Below are 20,262 nucleotides of genomic sequence, written 5' to 3' on the forward strand. Positions count from 1 at the left end.
CTGATATTTGACGAATCCGTCACAGCCGCGAGGACGCCGCTATCTGAAGAGATACTATGTTGTTTGCGCGTTTGAAGCGCAATGAGATGAGACAGAGACACTCTTTGAAGCATTTTGATCAAGTGTTTTCAAGTCCCGAGGGTGGTGGCCAGTGAGAATTTTTGGGCTGCATAGGCGATCTCCGAAACTTTGGTCACGAACTCAAAGCTTCAAACAAGATTGCCATGCAGTACAGCGACTCGAACAAAGAGCGTGGTGGACGAAGTCCTTCAAGGACGATTTGAATATTGTGGTACTCTGCGAGGACACTTATAATCCGTCTCGAGTAGATGTCTCGGGTGTCGTTCTCGAGGAGAACATCATATCTCCACCGGGTGAGCTGACCGTCTAATGAACACATTAAGCCGGGTTATTTGCACGAACTCGAAGAATACGAACACAAAAAATGTGTATGATGGATATAGGCTGACAGATAGTCAGTAAGTGATTGTATTTCTCTGAAGAAAGGCGACCCTACATCGATAGGCTGGATTCTCTAATATATAGTCATACCCAAACCTGTTACCCAAATTGTTGTACCGTCCACCTCCCGGTTAAGGGAGATCTTGCAGATCTCCTTGTCATGCATGTCATCTTACATCATAAGTGTAGATCATTTCCAGGTCACCTTTTGCTCTTTAGTAATTCCTTAAAGTCTTTAATTTCGGCTTAAGATACATGGATACTCACCGTCAAATCTACGACCCTGGTCTGCTGCTATATGTTGGTGTATGCCGCATAGCCGCGAATACGGTGATTTGATACGAGATGAGGTCTAAGCAAGCCGCCAAGCTTTGACCATATTTAGCTAGCGTCGACGCTCGAGTCCAACGCCAGTCCCAAAACAGTAACCATCCACATATGAGTGAAAAAAATTCTCTGTAGCCACCACAATATCCCTGACAATATGTATACCGTTCTATGGCAAAATCGTGGTCAGTACGGGGGTCGAACCCGCGACCTTGGCGTGTCAATATCATCAGGACAATACCACAGATATTAGCACCACGCTCTAACCAACTGAGCTAACCGACCAGGTCTATGGCGATTGAACACCACGTGATGTGCTCGAGATCGCCAGGTCCTTACTCAACCAGCTGTTTTTCCTGGGAACAGTTGCGATGGGGTCTGAACTGGCAGAACAAACTAACATTAACAATCGTTCATCGGATGTTTGCGGATGGTACTAACCACTACATTCGATCCCAGACATCTCACTGCGACCAATACGTATGTCATGTCGTACTTAGCAAAGACATGGGTCAATTGGGTGGTTCGGTCCAGATTTCTGGATTTTAGCTGAGTCCAAGCATTTCTCCACATACACATTCTGCTATGATAGAACATTTTTACTGAATATCCATCAAACCTCCTAGACATACAAGGCTCACTGCCTGAAAGTATCTGTAGTTTTATTCTCATCCGAGTCTGAAGTTGGTGATCGAGATGAGGAGGTGACATGATAACATCGCATTCCCGTTACCAGTTACCAAGCACCTCGGCAAGATGAAGCATCACGCCGAAGCGGAGTCACACACCATACACAATCCTACCATTCCTCTCTTACCTTTTCAACACTCCACCTGAAGAAGGATCTAAGTCTCGCACGGAATCAGGATGGAAACAACAAGACTTTCGAAAGCTTCCGAGCATAGGGTGTCAAAGAAGCCGAGAAAGAGCGTTGCGTATGATGCCATCTGACCCTCCTCCTCCGCCTCGGTAAAACTGACCAACTATACCGATCACAGTTGTCAGCGATGCCATTCACACAAGATCAAATGTGATGGCCAGAAGCCTTGTAAGAACTGTCGAGTCGCCGACAATGTCGTATGTGAATACCCGATCAAGGATCGAAAGACTACCGTCCGGGAAAGGTAGCTATCGTGACTCGCGATGAAATGGTAGATGAAGGCTGACGTCCTCTGAAGCTATATCAATGATTTATTGAAAGAGATTGAACGTCTCAAGAAAGACGCCTCCACACCTCAGGGCGACGATCAGCAACAAAGCCAAGGTAATACACCAGAGCCATCTACCACCACAAACTCAGGAAATCCTTTGGTGCGAGACGACGCTTGGTTTGTTCCACTGGATCAAAGTCCCATCTTCATTGGCGAGGCAGCATGTACAGCATTCTCATCGCGTCTACGGCAACTCCTACTTCACACGCAAGCAGAAATTCACATTGCTAGAACACACTATATCCAAGACAGCCAAATCTTACAAGCAGCAAACGAGAATGCACCATGGCCAAGCCGGCCTCAAGCATATCTGCTCGTTGAATCCGTCATTGCGACAGTGGGACAGTGCTATCATCTCTCTTCTCTGTCCAGTGTTCGAAGTTATCTGGAAAAAGCGTACACTGATCGATCATCCTTGAGCCAAATGCAAGAGTGTAAACTTTTTGCTCTGTTCGCACTCGCTCAAGTATACTCGCCCAGGTTAGCTGAAGCTCAGGACATGGTGTTTCCTGGATTACCGTATTTTGCAAGAGCTAGGTTGCTCTTGCCTGTACTGCCAGAACGTGCAACAGCGGATCATGTTGAAGTTTTGATCTCTCTTGTAAGTAAGAAATGATGATATAACTATATGATTGCTGATGAGAAGTAGACGATATACTCATTGGCGATGAATAGACGTCATTCGGCGTACTGGTACATTGGGTCTGCGATGCGACTATCCATGACTTTGGGTCTACACCACAATATCGCAGAATCTCAACTACCAGATCTGGCTGCCAGACAGATGAGAGCACGTCTATGGTGGACGGTGTATGCTCTCGACCGTTTCATCGCAAGTAAGATCGGTCACTCTGCATTCATCCTCAACGATAGTATAGAAGTCAGTCCACCTTCAGATGCTGGTCTTACCGACGCACAGAAAGGTGATGTGGTCAGTGCCGACTATATCTGTGCGAGTATGCGGTTAGCGAGTATCGCTGGAGAGACAATCTCGACGTTATACAGCCGGAAGAAAGACGATAGGCCATTTGTTCAGAAAGTACAAGCTATCTTCAAGAGCCTTCGAGACTGGTCGGCAACATTACCCGAAAGTGTTAGGATGTGGCCGGACAAACCTGCTAGTTGGCATATTGTCGCTTTGCATCTGTCTTTCAACCAGGTAAGTCGAATATCGCCGGTATTCTCAATGTCGCTGACAGTGTCAGTGTGTCATCCTTGCCACCCGACCAACCTTACTCCAAGTCTTCCACGTCACCAACCGTACAAACCGAAAAGACGAGATCCCTCAAGCAACGTTCATGCTAGCTGAAACTTGTGTCCACACTGCAAGACATACCTGCCGTCTCTTGACCCAAGCATGGACAGCACTTCCAGCACTAGACTACTCATCAGCGCAGTATCTCTTCGCTGCAGCCACCATCCTCGCAGTTTCAAACCTCTGTCTCGGGTCCAACGCACAAGCAGACAAAGAGACATTCCAATCAGCACACCACCTGATGCAACAACTCGATCGTTTAGGTAACATTGCTGCTAGAGAATTCTGTCAACATTTAGATGCTGTTCTTGACTGCATCACAAGATTCGAAGCGGAAAAGTCTGAACAGTTACTAGGAATTACACCGCAACAATCGTCAAGTATGGATGCATTGCGAATGGATGAGATGACCAGCGAGATGGCGATCTTCCAGCCAAATGTGCAGGATTTCTTGTCGTTTGATAATGCTGATCTAGAAGCGCTGTTTCCTTTCGATACGACTGATATATGGCCATATGTATCAATGCCGGATTTTGAGGCGTGATATAGTTTTGATATTCAGGTGGGACAATTACATATTCCCTACTAAAGGTTGCAGCTACATTTGTATAGCTATAGATATGCACAGAGATATCGAGACACGGGGCAGTATCCGCTGGAATATATCTCAAGACCGACACTCTCTGGACGGAGGTTTAGTCGGCGAACCGTCGTACAATTCTATAGCTAATACATTGCCCGTATTGTTAGTAGAGGTCACAACCCTACAAATTCTCCTCGTAGGCTGCAGGGCGTTTACGTAGCTATAAGAATGCACAGAGGTGTTGGGAAACTGAGAACATCATATTGATGGACCCTCTCTGGACAGCGCTCTATCTCAGAGACTTTTGTGCGTTTTCATAGCTGATATATCGTGGTGATCCGGAACGGAATTGTGTACATCAGCACTTAAAGAATACGGAAACATGGCACGAACAACACGGCTTGTAACGATGGAAAAGCGCGAACGAATTTCATTAATGTCACGTTCGTGACCCGATTGCCGATGTTTGTCAAGCCGTACTAGCTAATCGTTCACACACTCTGACCCGGGAATCTACTGTTGGTACCATCCCATGTCCACCTCGTGGTTCAGACGAGCCAACTCTGCGTTGTACTCGGCCTGCAACCATTCCAGATATGTCATTTCGACAGGGGCAGCAGCAGGCGCGAGAAGAGGGTCGTAGGGAGCGATAACGCCGGATTCATCAATTGTAGTGAAGATGGGGCTGAAAGCAAGGTCGTTGAAGGAACCAGTAGGAGCGCGCTGAGCATCTGGACATAAGCATGGTCAGTTCCATTTTCCAACACGCGCAATACGAGCGATGAGTACATACCACACTTTGATCTCTTGTGGTAGTTGCAATGACCGCAGGTGACAGCAGTGCTGTTTGCCTTCAAGTAACAAGGGAAACCCTCGCTTTTGGTACCGGGCTTGCAACCAGAGCACTTTACTTGTGCTGGTTCTCCCTTGGCAGTCTCGTGGAGGACGCCTGCCTTACTCTTCTTGATGAGAGTGCGTGTGGCGGCAGCTCTGGTTCGGTCGACGAGGGTCTGCTGACACAGAACGTCCCATTCCTGCTGGCTGCAAGAGTAGAAGACTTCAGTGGCTTGAGGGCGTCTAAGAGAACGGATCTTCTCGCTGAGGCCAGGGATGTGTCTTTATACAGGAGTCAGCGCTGAGGACAGTTGACAGTGTGTGCATACTTACGCGGCAGGCATGATGGATGCTGAAGGTGCGTTACTAGTTTTCTTGGTAGTGATGTCTGAGGAAGTCGCGTGCCGTGTTGCGGTATGATGGGAGATAGAAAGAAAAACGAAACAATCATGAGTGAACGTTTGTATTCGTGAGATGCTGGATAATTCGTCGTGCGTCGAGTGCGTCGCCAGGGCACCAGACTTGTCGACAAGCAAACACCAACCCGACGAACACGAACGTTCGCTCTGCTGCGAGTCACTTGTTTACCTCGACGCGAGTTGTAGCTATCCCTCCAGAAGACCAAGTCGAACGACATGAAAAGCCAGTCAGCCTGATGTCTGATACAGTGCTTCTATGTCTACAATCCCAACAGTATGAACTTGCCAAACTGGACGTTGTCCTTTACTGCACTGCTCAGAGATCGGTGGCAGACTGGAACATGGCAAGCCGAATGTCTTTATCAACTCCCATCGAAAATCTTCATGAAGTCTCCCGCAATCAAACCACAACTTCTCTTTCCGGTTCCGGCGTACTATGGATACCCCTCTCAGTCACATTCGCTCTTGTGTTCTGGACTTTCTTTGCAGCATCGCCCATCTTGACGAGCAACTGCTTGGCAAGGCCACTATCAGCGAAGGTGGCTTCTGCGAGTATTTCGAGGGTCTTGGATCTGACGATGCGAATCTGGACATTGCCATCGATCAAGTCGTATGAAGTCATGGTGTTGCCATTCCTGTGTTGGTTCATGAAGCTGTCGAAGCGCGCTTGATCGGTGAAAGCAATCGTATCTCTCATGGCGATCATGGTTGCAGTTGTGACTGATGGATGGAGGTATGTGGTAGTATTGTCGAGGAAGCGGCCGTGGACTGAATGATTGACTTGCTTGACAGAACTATCCACCGAGCTCGAGTCCTGGTAGACATCGTCTTTTGTAAGTCTCGATCCTTACTTGAATTCTGTTGAGCTTGGGAGGATTGATTATGGACACGTGAGACAGTCATCTGACTTGTCGACCGGCATGAGATCTTCATGGTTAAGATTCGAGTGAACCAGCGTCAGAAATGGACTCATGCCAGATGGCATCATCGTCAATCGTGTTCCTGTATGATTACGAAACACCTAACTTGATTACGATACCAGCAAGATCTCGAGGAGACAGAACTGGCAAAAGACTTTGTAGGATTGCCCCTCCGTGAATCCTCCCAAGACTGTACGTCAGCCGACAGGACATGGTCGACCGAATCAGGAAACCCATGTCTCCGTCGCAGGAGTTTACAAGGCCGAATCGAGAACGGTCGAGTACGGACCTTGATGGCTGACGAAGAGCCTCTGTGGATAAACCTCGGGAGGACTTCGTTGTGGCTGTTCATCCGCGCGAGTCGGTTGATTGAAGCTTCACAGAGACCGAGTGCTTCGGAGCAATGTTCCTCCTTGCGTGAGCTTGAAGCTTGAGCTCGAGGTACAAGGATAGATAGTAAATGTCGTAGGTATAGTCAGAACGGTACCTGAAGGAGCTATAAAGGACTGTGACTCCCCATCGTAAACTTGTATCAGCACCACAGCAAGAACATCCGATCCAGAGCTACAAGTATCCAACACAGACTTGAAACCATCATCCATCTCCGTCACATAACAACCAATTAACCAATCATCATAAATCAACGAAAACTCCCATCCAAAGCAACAATGTCCAAAGCCCTCCTCATCACCGGCGCAACAGGCCAACAAGGCGGTGCGACAATCGACGCTCTCATCAGCTCCCCATCCCACACCTCCGACTTCACAATCCTAGCCGTAACTCGCAACCCCTCTTCCGCCTCAGCGACCTCCCTGCAAGCCAAATCCCCAGCCATCAAGCTGGTCGCCGGAGACTTCAACGATGTGCCCGGTATCTTCGCTGCCGCTGAAGCACTTCAGAAGCCCATTCATGGTGTCTTCGCTGTCACCACATTCCTAGGTAAAGGTCAGAGTGTGGAGACCGAAGAAAAAACCGGCAAAGCATTGGTGGACGAAGCACTGAAGCACGGTGTCAAGCATTTCGTTTTCACCTCGGTGGATCGCGGTGGTGACAAGTCCATCGACAACCCCACCGAAGTGCCTCATTTCATTTCCAAGCACAACATCGAGCGCCATTTGATTGACAGCGCAAAAGGCACTGACATGAAGTACACCATTCTGCGTCCCGTCGGCTTCATGGACAACTGGGTCCCTGGGTTCATGGGCAAAACTTTTGGCGCAATGTGGTCAGCAGCCCTCAAACCAGACCGCAAGTTGCAGTTGATCAGTGTGCGCGACATCGGCCACTTTGCCGCTGAGGCCTTCCGCAACCCGGCCAAATACAACAGCCGTGCTATCTCTCTTGCGGGAGATGAACTCACCTTGTCTGAAGCTGATAAGGTGTGGAAGAACGCTGTGGGACACGGAGCACCAAACACATTCTCGTTTGTGGGATCGGGTTTGTTTTGGGTCAGCAAGGAGCTGAGTACCATGTTCAGATGGTTTCAGACCGATGGCTACAACGTCGACATTGCTGCTCTCAAGAAGGAACACCCTGGTCTGCAGACCTTGGGTGATTGGATTGTCAACGAGAGTGCTTTCAAGAAGAACTGATCAAGTCATGATTGGATGTCGCGAGAAATCTCAGGTAACCAGGCCTTCTAATGTCACATAAGAATGAGAACCTTAATGCACAATCTGCCGTCTTATAGCCTCTCTTTGTGCTCAGATATACAACTTCCATGCTTCTCCTGCAGAGTCCCAGCCCGTAGACGCTATATAAATGCATAGTCATTTTTGGATGACAGGCAAGCCCATATAGAGTTCAAGATGTCACGACTCTCAATGGATACACCTCTATCTTTTGAAATTATCGTGCATCTTCATAGCATGCTTGACGTTGGTAGAAGGACAAGGAGTAAAGAGTGGATGTCTACATCTCTTATACTCCTTCCACAAAGATGTCCACGCTATAAAACTGGATAACAGTGTCCACATCACATCCGTGTTTAGAGAGAGCCGGCAATACCATGGCTCTCCTTGGCAACCATCTTTCTTCTCGAAACTACTATGCATTCTGCAGTCACTTGTGACCTGCCATTGCACATAGTGAGGTATCACGCACTGCGATTAACTCATAGGGGATCAGGATATGGTGGGGCTAACGTAGGTGATTTATTACTAGCAATACTAGCTGAGGAGGTCTCGCGCCTCTATCAGTCCATCCATTCCCCTTTTCAACCTCTTTTATCTCTTTACCAAGCAACTGTTGGTCTACTGTTGCATACGTGGCGCCCCTTGGTTGTACTACTCAAAACATCGAAGCCAAGCTGTATCATTGTTGACCAGCTATTGCATCAAGGGGGCCGTTGGAACCACGCGATGTGGTATTAGTCTTTCATTACGAACGTGAGAAAGCGAACTCGTCTCTGTCATCAAGTAGCACTGTTGTTGTTCTTGGCAGCGTCCTGCTTCCTCTTCATCTCGGCCTCAATGTACGGGAAGGCAAGGTGGCCAAAGCGGTAAGGCTGGTAGCCCTCACGACGTAGAGGTGGACCGCGTAGAGTTGCGGGAATGGGTAAGCCAGGGGGAGGGCGAAGCGTAGAAGAGGTAGCTGAACGCATAGGGGTCGACCAAGAAGGAGCAGAGGTGTCTAGTCCAGAGGATGAAGGGCTGGACTGAGCATCATTGGTGGAAGAACCAGTAGGACGAAGAGTAGAGCATGCACCTCCACGGAGATGAGTCGAGGCTGGGTTGAGAAAAGGATCATGGACGCGAGGGGCGGAACGTACGGGAAGATCAATAGAACGGTTCCTGAAAGTCGGGGCGGCCAGAACACTTCCCTAAAGTGCAGCCTGGGGCTGGGTGGCGCCGTGTCTCTGATCCAGATGATCGTAGTTGAGCACAAACTCCCTGCGCTCGCGTCTCCAGTTGTTGGCGTCGAAGAAGATGTAGACACCGCGCTCACTACGCTCGCTGACACGGATGGGAGCAGCCATCTGACTATCCTTCATCATCCACTGCTGCAGCTCCTTGTGCCAACGCCAGTCGCGGCTGTACAGCTCACCCGCGGCGAGCTCCTGCACGACATCTCGGGGGTTCTGGTAGAAGACGAAGAAGAGGGTCTCGTCAGAGAAGGCGTTCATGCGCGTAGCCAGGGCTGGAACGTTTGTGACTGTGTAACCGCCAGGCAGGGTAAACTCTGGAATGACAGGACGTGATCGGTTGTCGGCGAAAGGGGTCGAGAAAGTAGCAAACAGCGGTTCGGGACTATCCAGATCAAGACCGAGCGAATTGATGTCGACGCCCATAGTGAAGGCAGAGGATGCGTCGTTGCTGCGGATCTTTGCCAGGAGACCGGGGAGACCCCATTTCTCGGCCTCGGTCATTTCATCGTAGGGTTTTAATTGTTGTGGAACAGCTTGGCTGGTGATAGGAGCGTCAACCATTTGAGGCGCAAAGTTGGATGAGTGTTGCGAGGGTTGTTGTTGTGCGCTGGCCTGGCCAATGGGTGGTTGTTGCTGCATCAAACCCATATGTTGTTCAATGCCGGGTGGGTTGGCGGGTCTGGGACGTGATGATTCCGAGCCGAAAGCGCCGTCTTCGTGAGAGTAACCGTTGACACGGCCATTCAGCTGGGCCTGGTTGCTAAGGGGTGGGAATTCATCTTGAGGCTGTTCGCTGCCGGCACGTCCAGAGATGGGCGATTGACCATCAAACTGACTGTCCATGTTTGAAAGTTCCTGTTGCTGTGATTCGTGCGTCTGGCCGGAGACAGAGCGTGATTGTTGGGGCTGCTGCTGCTGTTGGGGCTGCGATTGTTGTTGCTGGGCTTGCTGGGATTGTTGGACGGGTTGTTGTTGGGGCTGCTGCGAGGGAGTTGCGCGCTGAGCAGGGGCTTGCTGAGGTGTGCGGAGGGCTGTGGTGTTCCAGGCTTGCGATGCGTTGGCCTGCTGGGGTTGTGGGCCGAGCGAAGGGAACTCGCTGTTGTACTTGTCGTCAGTCACGGTGCTCTGGTCAACAATGTAATGACCCGAGGGAGTGCGTCGAGTGATGGGAATGCTCAGCATGCCCGCATTGAAGCTGGCATCATTCTCGAGGTCGAGAGAGGTGTATTTGGGTTTCCTGCCTCTGCGGATCTTTCTGTTGACCATGATGATGCAAGGTAACAATGGCTTTGGGTAATGGATGACTGGGATAGAATGGATGTAATGGATGCGAAGAGAGTGCGTGGACGTACGAGAGATCGAGGGGGGCCTGCGACGCAGATGCGCCTATGACCTGTGCAAATCCGGCAAGAGGAGTACGCGACGAGGCACTGAGGCCTGGCGCTCCTGCTCCTACTCCCATAGGCACACCGAAAGTCCAACTTGACCCTCCTCCCAGCTTTGCTGTCTGTCCTGCTCGTTGCGAGGCGAGCGGCGTGTTGCGATTTGCGCTCGCTGTCTGGAATACGTTGCCGGCCATTGGGCGGAGTGCTTGCTGTCCGTTTCCTATATGCTAACGTCAGTCCCAGATCGTCTCTGTCTCAGCCAGTCCACGCTGTCTCGATTGTGTGGTTGTGTGCTATCCTTCGTACCATGCTCACTCTGACGCGCATTGCTCGTCGAACATTGCGCACGCTTGACGATACCACATATCGGCTGGGCGCAAGAGAGTACCAAGGAAGACTGAGGAACCAACATACCTGATCGATTCATTCTACTCTGCAAAGGTTCTTCTCGACTCGGAACCAAGCGACTACTCGAGAATTGTGCGACGGCTCTGGAGGTCGACGAGTGTCGGCGTCGCAGTCGCAGTCGCAGTCGGCGGTGCTGCTGTCCAAGCATTATCGGAGCCTCAACGGGCCGATCCGCCGCTAGCTGTATAGAGCAGCAAGTGTGTCGATCACTACATATGTCCAGGCCTGTTGCCATCGAGGCCCTCACGCACGCGATCAATCCCAGACACCAGCCTGTGCATGACAGCCTTCTTGAATACCACTCGGGTGATGGCCTACATCTATACCTGCAGCCATAGAGCACATCTCAGCCTTGATCAGAATCACAACCGTCACGAATCTAAGATAGTCCTTGTTCGCTGGCAAAAGATTGTGTGTATATACAGGGAAGCCTGTTTGTCATACGGAACATGCGTTAAGCAGCCTTGGTCTGGTCCTTTTCCAGCATCTTCCTTCTGGCGGCCAGCACCATCTCCTCCCTTCTTCGTTTCAGAATCTCGGATCTTTCTGTCTTGTTCTGAGACCACCCTTTGGTGCCGTTTGTTTCTGCCTCTTGCTTGCCTTCTGCTGTGTTGACACGAGATGAGAGGTTGTACCGGGTGATCAAATCGGGATTGGTCTTGACCTCAGCTACAGGTCTGGTAGCGGCGGGTGCAGCTGCAGCGCGAGGTATCGGGGGCTGGAAAGATGGTGGGGGCTGTGGTTGCTGTCAGTCAGATCTGATAGCCTAATTGCTGCGGCAAGCGAGCAAAGCAGCTTGTACGTACCGTCTCCAAGGTTCTTCCACCGAGAAGTCTCTCAACAGTCGCCTGTACGCTGCCTCCGTTTCGATGCAAATCCCATATAATTGCTCGTCTGTCCAACTGGGGGTACATGGCGGCTACCGCTTCGACGTGCTCGGGGTTGACTTGACGTCCTCCATTGCGACCAGAAGATTGTGATGATGGCGGACTGGGTCCAGAGAACCAGCGGTATAGCAGAAAGCCCACGACGGCGACAGCGAATATCTGGCCAAAGTTTATCGTCTCGGAAGCCATGCTGCCAGGGGTCGGTGATGACGTTGAATGCGCCGGGAGAGATAGAAGATGAGTGGCGGTGACAGTCCTCGGAAAGATAACCTCGCAGAATGTTTATAGGAGGGAGGCAAGCAGAAGTGATGTCCGGGACAAGTGTTGCAAGGTCGAAGCAGCGGTGATGTACAACAAAGAGGAAGCGTCAGCAGTATCGGGCGGAAGACAGACGGCTGTGTTTCGGGCGGGCAGGGCTGAGCCGCTCAGGCCGCCGGGAGTGTGTGCCCTCCCACCTTCCTCCATCCCAATCGATAAGCATCGCCTTCTTCCAAAAGCATGCAGGGCAAGAGTTCTACCGACCACCACTTCTCTACTGCCAGTACTGCAAATCGAATTCGGTCGCACCTGCAGTCTGCTGTCACGAAGCAGCTGCCTACCCGTGGTCTTCTCTGACACTCGCTCCTGACGTGGATTGTGAGCCCCCACGTGATACGGTCACGACTGATGGTTCTTGCCTTGTCTCTGCTGCCCCGCGTCTGCAAACGACCTGTCTTGATAGCCAGCCTTGCTAGCTGCCATCCTACATCGTCTCTCTCACCGCATCTTTGCAACCTGTCCGTCTTCGACTTTGATCATCCAGACACTGCCACATCGCCCATCTGCGCTGCTATCTTGCTCTAAACCCCGCCTACATCCGGTTTCTGCCGTTCAGGGTCTAGCCACAACCTTTCCACTCATCACCCGTCGTACATCCAAGACTTCTGCCCACTCGGCAATCGCCCAGAGCGACGGCGATCCTGTTCTGCCCAAAGAGCTTGTCTGTCCATCACACGTGCTCTCTGTATACCTGAATCTCCATACTCTCCGCCCACCTTAGATCGCACCGCCTGTCTGGCGGCCCGCTCGAAACCCGGACACCTCCCCAGAAGCCTCCATCGTCGTTCGCCCAACATACGGTTCAGATCACGCAGCCGCCCAGCTGACAGCGACATGGGCCTGGCATACAACGTTTACCTCAACTGCAAGCGAATCTACGGCTGCAAGACCTGCAAGACCCACCTGGCAGACCACGATGACATAGTGAGCAGAGTACGTCCTCTCCAGTGCGACACGTTTTGGGTTCCTCCAAGCTTACGGTTGCAGAACTTCCGGGGCCAGCATGGCAAGGCTTTCTTGTTCAACAGCGTCGTCAACATCGTGGCCGGCGAGGCTGGCGAACGCAACATGACCACTGGAAGACATGTCGTACGAGACATCACCTGCAGACAGTGCAAAGAGACGGTTGGTTGGAAGTACGACAAGGCGTACGAAGCCGCCGAGAAGTACAAGGAGGGCAAATACATCCTCGAGGCAGAGCTACTCTGCAGCGTCAACTGAGCATGTTGCTTCATCGCTTTACGATTGTCGACAAGGAGTTTTGCTACACACTGAGCTTATGAGAACAACGCAAGGAGTTATGGTGTCAAGGCTAGGAGCCTGTATCGAGTATGTTTGTCTTTTGCTTTCTGGAGTTTCGCACGGTGGAGTTGCTTGTTACTGCTCAAAACTATAGGAGCTATATGTGCTGATATCTGCTATCTCTGAGCTCACTCAATCACAAATGATACAAATGACCAAAAATTACACTGTATTACTTCTTTGCATCCAATGTACCAACATTTGTTACAAGCTAGGACGACCAAATGTCCAACCATCAGATTGATGTCCCAAGGTAATCTCTCCAGGCCAATCTGTTCAAACTCTGTCGCTTAATGTTCAAGCTCGAAGACGACCTTCTGCACCTTCATCTTGTCAAAGAGATCATAGCCTTCCAAGGCTTCAGAGAGCGGCATGACCTTCTCAAACATGAAGCCGAGTAGGTGTTGCTTTGCCTTAAGCTTTTCGAGTGCTTCTGCGAATATCGAACGGACAGGGCAGCGACCCATCTGAACACGCAGATTCTTGTTGTATGCTTGATTGCCTGTCCACGGGATCTGTGCGTGCTCGTCAGCCCAAGTTGCTCATTTGCGGTCATCAAACATATTATTACCTCAGCATTGTGTACACCAACACTCGAAATGATACCCCAAGGTCTGAGGAGGTCGTAACCAAGCTTGAGTGCAGGAGACAGACCCACAACCTCGATCACGACATCAGCACCTCTGCCGTCAGTGAGCTCCTTGACTCTCTTTTCCAGACCTTCTCTATCGGTCATGAAGTTCCAGGCTTCGGCTCCGAGACCCTCGGCTTGCTTCAATCTGCTGTCCACACTGTCAACAGCGAGGAGGTGCTTGGGCTTGTAGTCCAAGGCATTAACCAATGCACACAAACCCACGGGTCCCAGACCGAGCAATACAACTGTGCTCTCCTGAGCTTCTTCCTTGCTCAGCTCCTTGAACGCATTCTTAGCCGCAAACATGCCGGTGGGGAAGATATCTGCCATCAGCACCAAAGCTTCCTTTTCCAGTCCCTCGGGTGCCTTCATCACCGTACCCTCAGCAGTAGGGATACGTACGTATTCAGCTTGACCACCATCAAGCTTAGGGCAGCCGAAGAGAAGTGACTTTTCGCAGCGAGAGGAGAATCCATGTTTGCAGTAGAAGCATTCGCCGCAGGAAGTTGTGAAAGGAGAGACGACGAGGTCGCCTTCTTTGAGGGTCTTGACGGCTGAGCCTACTTGGGTGATGCGGCCTGTGAATTCGTGGCCCATGATAAAATCGGTAGCTGAGGCTTGGTGGCCGCGGAAGACGTGCAGTTCGCTGGGACTGTGGTCAGGTGTGACAAAAAAGTGTACGGATGATTGTACTTACCTGCCGCAGAGTGCTGTGTACTCGACCTTGACAATGATGTCTCCATCATCTTGGATCTTCGGCACAGGACCTGTATGTTTCTGCGTAAGCTTGTGGTATACAACATTTCTCCAGAGAAGTAACACTCACGGTCCTCAATCACGACCTTGTGAGGTCCCTTGAACACAACAGCTTTCATAGTTTGCGACATGATTTCGATATTGGCGCTTCTCTCTCACACAGTAACGTGTTTCGAAAACAACCTCCTCTTCGATCGAAGGAATAGCTCTACCTTTTGTAGTCGTGGTCCCGAGGCTCGGTCTTTTGGCGGGGCAGCAGCAAGACAGCGGGGTCGGAGGCGTCATCGCATCTGCTACGGAGCAGCGTCTACAGAAGCTCGAGTTTGGACCGTGGTGTGATCAACCCTTTACACCTTTTGCTCGACGTTGGTCGCACTTATACCGTGATCGGAACTGTTTCGAAGCTTCGGAAGGCGTCGCAGGGCGCAAGGAACGTATCAATGGACGGTGGTATACCGATCAATGGTATGTAGTAGCGATGTTCTCTCAGTCGCATGTTTCGCCATCATAGCGTAAGCAAGAAACTCTTCCTCCTGCCCGAGAGCTAGAGGTTTGCGGGACTCTTTCATGAGATTCTTCGACTCAGCACCATGAACCTCAACTCTCCATAATCATTCATGAACAGGTAGGATTCCTGATTCGTGGACATGTCCACGCGCATCCTTCTTGTCAGAAGCTGGTCTCGTTTGGAAGTGGTCATGAATCGTTTGTTTGGGTGTCATCTTCTTCATGAGGCTCGCAAACCGCCGCCACTCAGCCTGTATATGCGAATCTGGGCATCCATACAGCGTTCGTCATATGCGGTTGAAAGTAGGTAGGTAGTATAGCTGCTCCTAGATTAAGTGTCGTGCACATTCCACTTCGATCGTCCCTTACTGCTCTTGCCCTCTTGTGTACCACTCTATGCTTCCTTGCCTTGTACGCCATCTTTTTTTCGACCATCCACTATAAGCGTTTTCTTTCTTTCTTATCTACTCACAGCTCCTATATACCTCTATTTAACAGTTTATAACCGCTACACATCATGACTTCTCTATCTACTTAGCAAGCACACATTGCTAATACGTTATATTAGAGATAACAATGCAGTCTATATGTGTATCGACTACATTGTTATTAAGTAGGGTCTGCCGACTAATATAACATGTCTAAAAGATTGTGGTCCGAGAAGAGCAGGGTCGTCCTGTATGCAACATGCCGGACTCAGCCCCGGGCCCTAAACGGGTGGGCAAATTATGGTAGAATAGATCGTTGTTATCTTTGATATGTTGCCATGTATAGCCTCAAACGTCGCTGATCTTAATCTTGTCCAACAGTGCTACATCACCATTTGTGACGTCTGCCACAAACTTGGCATCCGTGTTAAACAGCATAACATGAAAATGCTCCACAGCATGTATGGATTTGAGGGAAGCCCAGTTCTTGAACCAGATGCAATTTGCGGTGCCAACGTGGTCTCGGAATGTCTGGTTGACGTAGGAATCGATCTGCTGTCTGGCTGAATCGGTCAGGTCGCCGGTGATGGTGTCTTCTTCCAGTTGGAACTTGACCCATACGACTAGATGTACGATTCTTGTATCAATTCCGTAAGGCCAGTCGTTGAGCAAGATCTTGATGTCGTCTATGGCCAGTATCAACACTGTACGACTTGGAGTCTGTGAAGATCTTACCTGGGTTGCTGAAGGGCTCGCCTTGAGGCACTAGATCTTGCCATCTCAATCTCTCGGCCATGACAAAGTTCATAACCGAGCCGAATTCCTGCTTGAGCTTCGCGGTATAAGCCTTGTAGCGGCGCAGGTCGCTCGGGACCCGCTGGAACAGATCGATACGATTCGTCCGTATGAATTCTTGAACCTCGTGCCATGACAGACGACGGAACTCGGAATCTGGAGTTGCTAGGATCTTCTGATCCTTCTCATTTGCGTCTTTCAGGAAATCCGGACAATCGGCAGACCTTTGATCCGTGGGAACGTTGACCTGCCAGTATGGCGTTGTCTCTGGCATGATTTGGACAGCGTAGAGAGTACTTGAACAGCAGGATTAGTCGAGGGCAGCAAGGCCCAAGCCTCACCCCTATAAGACGTGGAGCCAGTCGGAAAGGAGGAATCCTCCGGTCATAGTGAACAGCGGCCATCACAGTTGGATACAGGATGACAATGCACAGCCGAGCGGTCGGCTATGCATGTCGGACGTGGCGTCGTTGCGAACCCCTGTGCTTGAAACGCCCTTGGTCGACGCGTTCCTGATAGAAATGATCAATTTCACGCGACGGCTCATGACCTACAACGGGATATTATAGAGAGCAGATATTTCGTAGAAGCAGGGCAGATGCACATGTAGAAGCAGCATCGGATAAGCGTATGCAGGCGTATCCGTACGCGCGGCACGGAGCGTGCTCTGTCTTGTTCATTTGAAGGATGAGGGATGGAAGACATCTCAAAGCTTCCAGCAAGTCTGCCCAGCTTTTGGCAGGGTCGCGCTAGAGCCACGCTTCGAGCCCGGCGCTCCAGGGCAGCAAATCACGGTTCAGAGATACAACGGCGTTAATTGTCTAACTTTACGGTATCAGGGGGAGGCTCGCTCGACTCGACTCGCGCGTGAGCAATTCCAATCGTCCACACGCTCTTTCATCTGCCGCCGGGTCCTGTTTGTTCTTACTGTTACCCTGTTTCTCTCTTTCCTTTCTTTTTCGATCCGTTTCACCTACCCTGGACAGCACTCTTTACAGCTCCCGATGAGCAGCGAGTCAAGCGCATGATTGCAGAATAGAAACAATCTACCTTTAAACAACGTCCATGCCATCCTAGCATCTCGTATTCACTCCGCCAACATCGACCACCAACATGATGCATGCTCCGAATCGCAGTCGCGACGACTCTCTGTCTGGTCGCGGCTACCAAGGACCCCCCCTAGCCCATGATCCATACGCTGCTGCAGCCAGCAGAACTGCTGTTCCTATCCAGAATTCCCCGCCATTGTCACAGGGCTCGACCGACAACAGCCTCTCTAGTCGCGCTCACTCGCGGCGCTCACCTAGCGCAACCAACAGCCACCTTTCTTCCTCGAGTTCCGTCAGCGGCGGTCCTGGCCTGTACTCGCCAGCCGCTAGCGAGTTCAGAAGACAGTCAGTCAAGTCGAACAACCAGGAAGCTGCATTGGCCCACCATTACTCGGTACTCAAGGTTTACCTCGCACCCTACTTGAGAGACGAGCAGGGAAACACACGGCCGACACGAGCAAGGGATAAGTTGCTCCGTCTTTCGCCTACGCAGTTCAATGAGCTGAGTACCGACGTATTCGACGAGCTGCAGAGACGCGAGGATGATCGCCGACGACCAGGAGGCATTGTGCCTCCGTCTCTCCCACCCAGAAACATTTTCCACCCCAAGAGAAACCAAGCACGCCAAAAGCTCTCCACCCTTCCTCCAGAGCGATTCCGACAACTTGCGACCGATGTCTTCTTTGAACTCGGGAGCCGAATGCCAAATCTCCTTGGTCCCGATGGGGACAGACCTGCCAGTCCCACAGGCAGTGTAGCAAGCAGAGTGTCGAGCCGACAGCACCCACCATACGCCATGCGCCGTCCGTCGGGCCAACAGAATGGCATGCGCGGGCCTCCTCCAGCCGGCATCAGGCCCGGACCACCTAGCAATGGGCCGTATTCGCCCTACTCGCCCTCGGACGAAACAATGCCACCTCCGCGTACCGATTCTCGCGGTCTCCCTATAAGCCCAAGCAGTAGTTTCGGAAGACCACTCCCACAAACTTTCCAGAGCAATACCATGGTCCCCAACAAAAGCACCATGGTAGAAGACGACGAAACCGACGAAGACGACGACGAGACATATGGCCTGGGACAAGTCTCCGGCACTAGCGAGAAAGACGCCGAAACAATGAGAGCCTTTGAACACCAGGTGTCAGAACTCGAGGCCAAGATTGCAGATTTGGAAGCAAAACTACACGACAAGGACGCAGAAATTGAAACACACAAACAAGATCACAGCAGAGACAGGAACGAGTGGTCACAGACACGAGAAGAGCATGATCTAAAGATGGTCGAGTCACAGAAGACCCTGGACACATTACACGCCGAACTCGAGCACACCAGAGCGGATCGTGACCAATCTGAGTCCAATCTGCGTGCTCATACGGAACAAGCGGTTTCAGATTTGCACCTCGAGCTGGACGAGATCAGGACTGAAAACGAGATGCTCCGAGCTAACGCAACGTCGGCCAAGTCGCTGGATCATGACAACGATTGGCAGCAACGCTACAAGGAATTGGAGCAAGAGCTGTTGCAACACAGAAAGACTACAGCCGAGGTACGTCTCACTGCCGAGCAACATCTGCAGGAGATGCGCCTGCTGTCAGAGCAGAGTGAGACAGCCATGGAAAGGGAGGAAGAATTGCAATCACGAATTGCAGCCCTAGAAGTAGAGAACGAGCAATGGAGAATTCGCTACGCGAAGACCAAGACACAGTTGAGAACGCTCAAAGCATCTTCGATCGGCTTGTCGATGGAGCACATGGCTGCAAGAGCACTATCATCCAAGCACGAACACATCAAGTCGAACGGCCTGGTAAAGGATATGGATGTGACGAACTTCCAAATTTCAATCGATGAGTTGCTACAAGCAGCACGCGATGGGTCTTCTGCCCGTCACTCGGCGCTCGACAAGGCCAAGGCTGTTGTTTTAAGCGTGCGAAACATGACATCTGCTGTCGACGGTTCATTCTCGAATCTTGGTTCTCCTCACTCTTCGACTACTCATCTCTCGCAAAGCACAATGGGCCCGACTCCCGAGAAACTCAAGGCCCGCGTGTCTCGCGATGCCAACAACCTTGTTACGGTGACTCGCAATCACGCAGCAGCCAAAGGTCTGGCACCGATATCACTTGTCGATGCAGCAGCCAGCAATCTGACCACATCCGTGGTTGAGTTCGTCAAGGTTGTTGGTGTTCGCGACACTCAAAACGACAGCGACGACGACTCTTCTATCGACGGAGAAGACATTGAAATCGAAGAGATTGCCCCTCTGTCAATGACGGGCAACAAGCCAGTTGTTCTCAAGGCACCTGTTCCGCCTCAGAAGCAACAGGCGGGTACTGGATGGTTCTCGATGCTCAAAGGACCAAAGAGCGAGCACAGCGACGACGAAGATGAATACGACTTCAGCTAAAGGGCGAATGCATACACACGAGGCGTATATTGCAGGCCACGGGCATAGCACAGGCGTTGGGATCATGGGATGATGAACACTGGTATTGAGTAATGTTTTTCCTTTCTTTCTCTCTTTTCTGCCGAACTCAGCGACGGCTGGGTTGAGTCCTACTAGATACAATCTCCGGTGGGGCGAAATAGGGCATTCGGTTTTGGACACGTAAGCCTTTTTTATAGTCTATCCACTCTTTGGAATGAATCCACATTGGGTAACTCAACGATCAACTATATTTGCTCGAAAAGTGAAGTTGGGACTGCCATGTGATATATCAAGCGTGGTAGAGATTATCTTCTCCATACCATCTTATCCATCTTATCTGATTGGAGCCACAAAGCGGGCCGAGAGGAGTGCCACAATGGTACGAGCGGCATGTTTTTCGTGTTTCCAAGTTTCCAGAAAAGGCTGGGAGCGATCTGCCAAGGGTGGTACGATTCGTGCAGACGAATGCAAGATGTCAACTCCTGGAGGCGTCA

The 20,262-nt window shown here is 50.9% G+C and overlaps 10 protein-coding genes across 10 annotated transcripts; 4 read left to right on the forward strand and 6 right to left on the reverse strand.

The window, feature by feature from the left end:
- Nucleotides 1-1,656: 1,656 nt before the first annotated feature.
- M436DRAFT_74472 (uncharacterized protein) lies at nucleotides 1,657-3,799 on the forward strand (the record flags this gene model as incomplete). Its single annotated transcript, XM_013570237.1, has 5 exons — nucleotides 1,657-1,724; nucleotides 1,788-1,913; nucleotides 1,968-2,601; nucleotides 2,650-3,159; nucleotides 3,206-3,799. The coding sequence occupies 5 exons, from the start codon at nucleotides 1,657-1,659 to the stop codon at nucleotides 3,797-3,799; spliced, it is 1,932 nt and encodes a 643-aa protein (XP_013425691.1).
- A 552-nt stretch (nucleotides 3,800-4,351) lies between these two features.
- On the reverse strand, nucleotides 4,352-5,016 carry M436DRAFT_65537 (uncharacterized protein; the record flags this gene model as incomplete). The annotated part of the gene is made up of 3 exons (XM_013570133.1): nucleotides 4,352-4,569; nucleotides 4,632-4,954; nucleotides 5,006-5,016. 3 exons carry the CDS (start codon nucleotides 5,014-5,016, stop codon nucleotides 4,352-4,354), a joined length of 552 nt encoding a protein of 183 aa, XP_013425587.1.
- Nucleotides 5,017-5,491: 475 nt separating this feature from the next.
- On the reverse strand, nucleotides 5,492-5,797 carry M436DRAFT_65538 (uncharacterized protein; the record flags this gene model as incomplete). Its single annotated transcript, XM_013570134.1, has 1 exon — nucleotides 5,492-5,797. One exon carries the CDS (start codon nucleotides 5,795-5,797, stop codon nucleotides 5,492-5,494), a length of 306 nt encoding a protein of 101 aa, XP_013425588.1.
- Nucleotides 5,798-6,679: 882 nt separating this feature from the next.
- M436DRAFT_50926 (NmrA-like family protein) lies at nucleotides 6,680-7,603 on the forward strand (the record flags this gene model as incomplete). Its single annotated transcript, XM_013569973.1, has 1 exon — nucleotides 6,680-7,603. The coding sequence occupies one exon, from the start codon at nucleotides 6,680-6,682 to the stop codon at nucleotides 7,601-7,603; it is 924 nt and encodes a 307-aa protein (XP_013425427.1).
- A 1,229-nt stretch (nucleotides 7,604-8,832) lies between these two features.
- Nucleotides 8,833-9,378, reverse strand: M436DRAFT_50883 (uncharacterized protein; the record flags this gene model as incomplete). The annotated part of the gene is made up of 1 exon (XM_013569963.1): nucleotides 8,833-9,378. The coding sequence occupies one exon, from the start codon at nucleotides 9,376-9,378 to the stop codon at nucleotides 8,833-8,835; it is 546 nt and encodes a 181-aa protein (XP_013425417.1).
- A 1,746-nt stretch (nucleotides 9,379-11,124) lies between these two features.
- M436DRAFT_83691 (AMFR protein-like protein) lies at nucleotides 11,125-11,746 on the reverse strand (the record flags this gene model as incomplete). Its single annotated transcript, XM_013570238.1, has 2 exons — nucleotides 11,125-11,406; nucleotides 11,477-11,746. 2 exons carry the CDS (start codon nucleotides 11,744-11,746, stop codon nucleotides 11,125-11,127), a joined length of 552 nt encoding a protein of 183 aa, XP_013425692.1.
- A 963-nt stretch (nucleotides 11,747-12,709) lies between these two features.
- On the forward strand, nucleotides 12,710-13,096 carry M436DRAFT_65541 (yippee-like protein; the record flags this gene model as incomplete). The annotated part of the gene is made up of 2 exons (XM_013570135.1): nucleotides 12,710-12,808; nucleotides 12,863-13,096. The coding sequence occupies 2 exons, from the start codon at nucleotides 12,710-12,712 to the stop codon at nucleotides 13,094-13,096; spliced, it is 333 nt and encodes a 110-aa protein (XP_013425589.1).
- A 371-nt stretch (nucleotides 13,097-13,467) lies between these two features.
- On the reverse strand, nucleotides 13,468-14,698 carry M436DRAFT_51154 (putative alcohol dehydrogenase; the record flags this gene model as incomplete). The annotated part of the gene is made up of 4 exons (XM_013570014.1): nucleotides 13,468-13,692; nucleotides 13,749-14,457; nucleotides 14,509-14,578; nucleotides 14,638-14,698. 4 exons carry the CDS (start codon nucleotides 14,696-14,698, stop codon nucleotides 13,468-13,470), a joined length of 1,065 nt encoding a protein of 354 aa, XP_013425468.1.
- Nucleotides 14,699-15,850: 1,152 nt separating this feature from the next.
- On the reverse strand, nucleotides 15,851-16,571 carry M436DRAFT_50823 (uncharacterized protein; the record flags this gene model as incomplete). The annotated part of the gene is made up of 2 exons (XM_013569950.1): nucleotides 15,851-16,188; nucleotides 16,238-16,571. 2 exons carry the CDS (start codon nucleotides 16,569-16,571, stop codon nucleotides 15,851-15,853), a joined length of 672 nt encoding a protein of 223 aa, XP_013425404.1.
- An 842-nt stretch (nucleotides 16,572-17,413) lies between these two features.
- On the forward strand, nucleotides 17,414-19,747 carry M436DRAFT_51045 (uncharacterized protein; the record flags this gene model as incomplete). Its single annotated transcript, XM_013569996.1, has 3 exons — nucleotides 17,414-18,225; nucleotides 18,298-18,727; nucleotides 18,776-19,747. 3 exons carry the CDS (start codon nucleotides 17,414-17,416, stop codon nucleotides 19,745-19,747), a joined length of 2,214 nt encoding a protein of 737 aa, XP_013425450.1.
- Between the last annotated feature and the right edge of the window lie 515 nt (nucleotides 19,748-20,262).

Source organism: Aureobasidium namibiae, assembly GCF_000721765.1.
Source record: "Aureobasidium namibiae CBS 147.97 unplaced genomic scaffold scaffold_13, whole genome shotgun sequence".
In the NCBI taxonomy this organism is placed as follows: domain Eukaryota; kingdom Fungi; phylum Ascomycota; class Dothideomycetes; order Dothideales; family Saccotheciaceae; genus Aureobasidium; species Aureobasidium namibiae.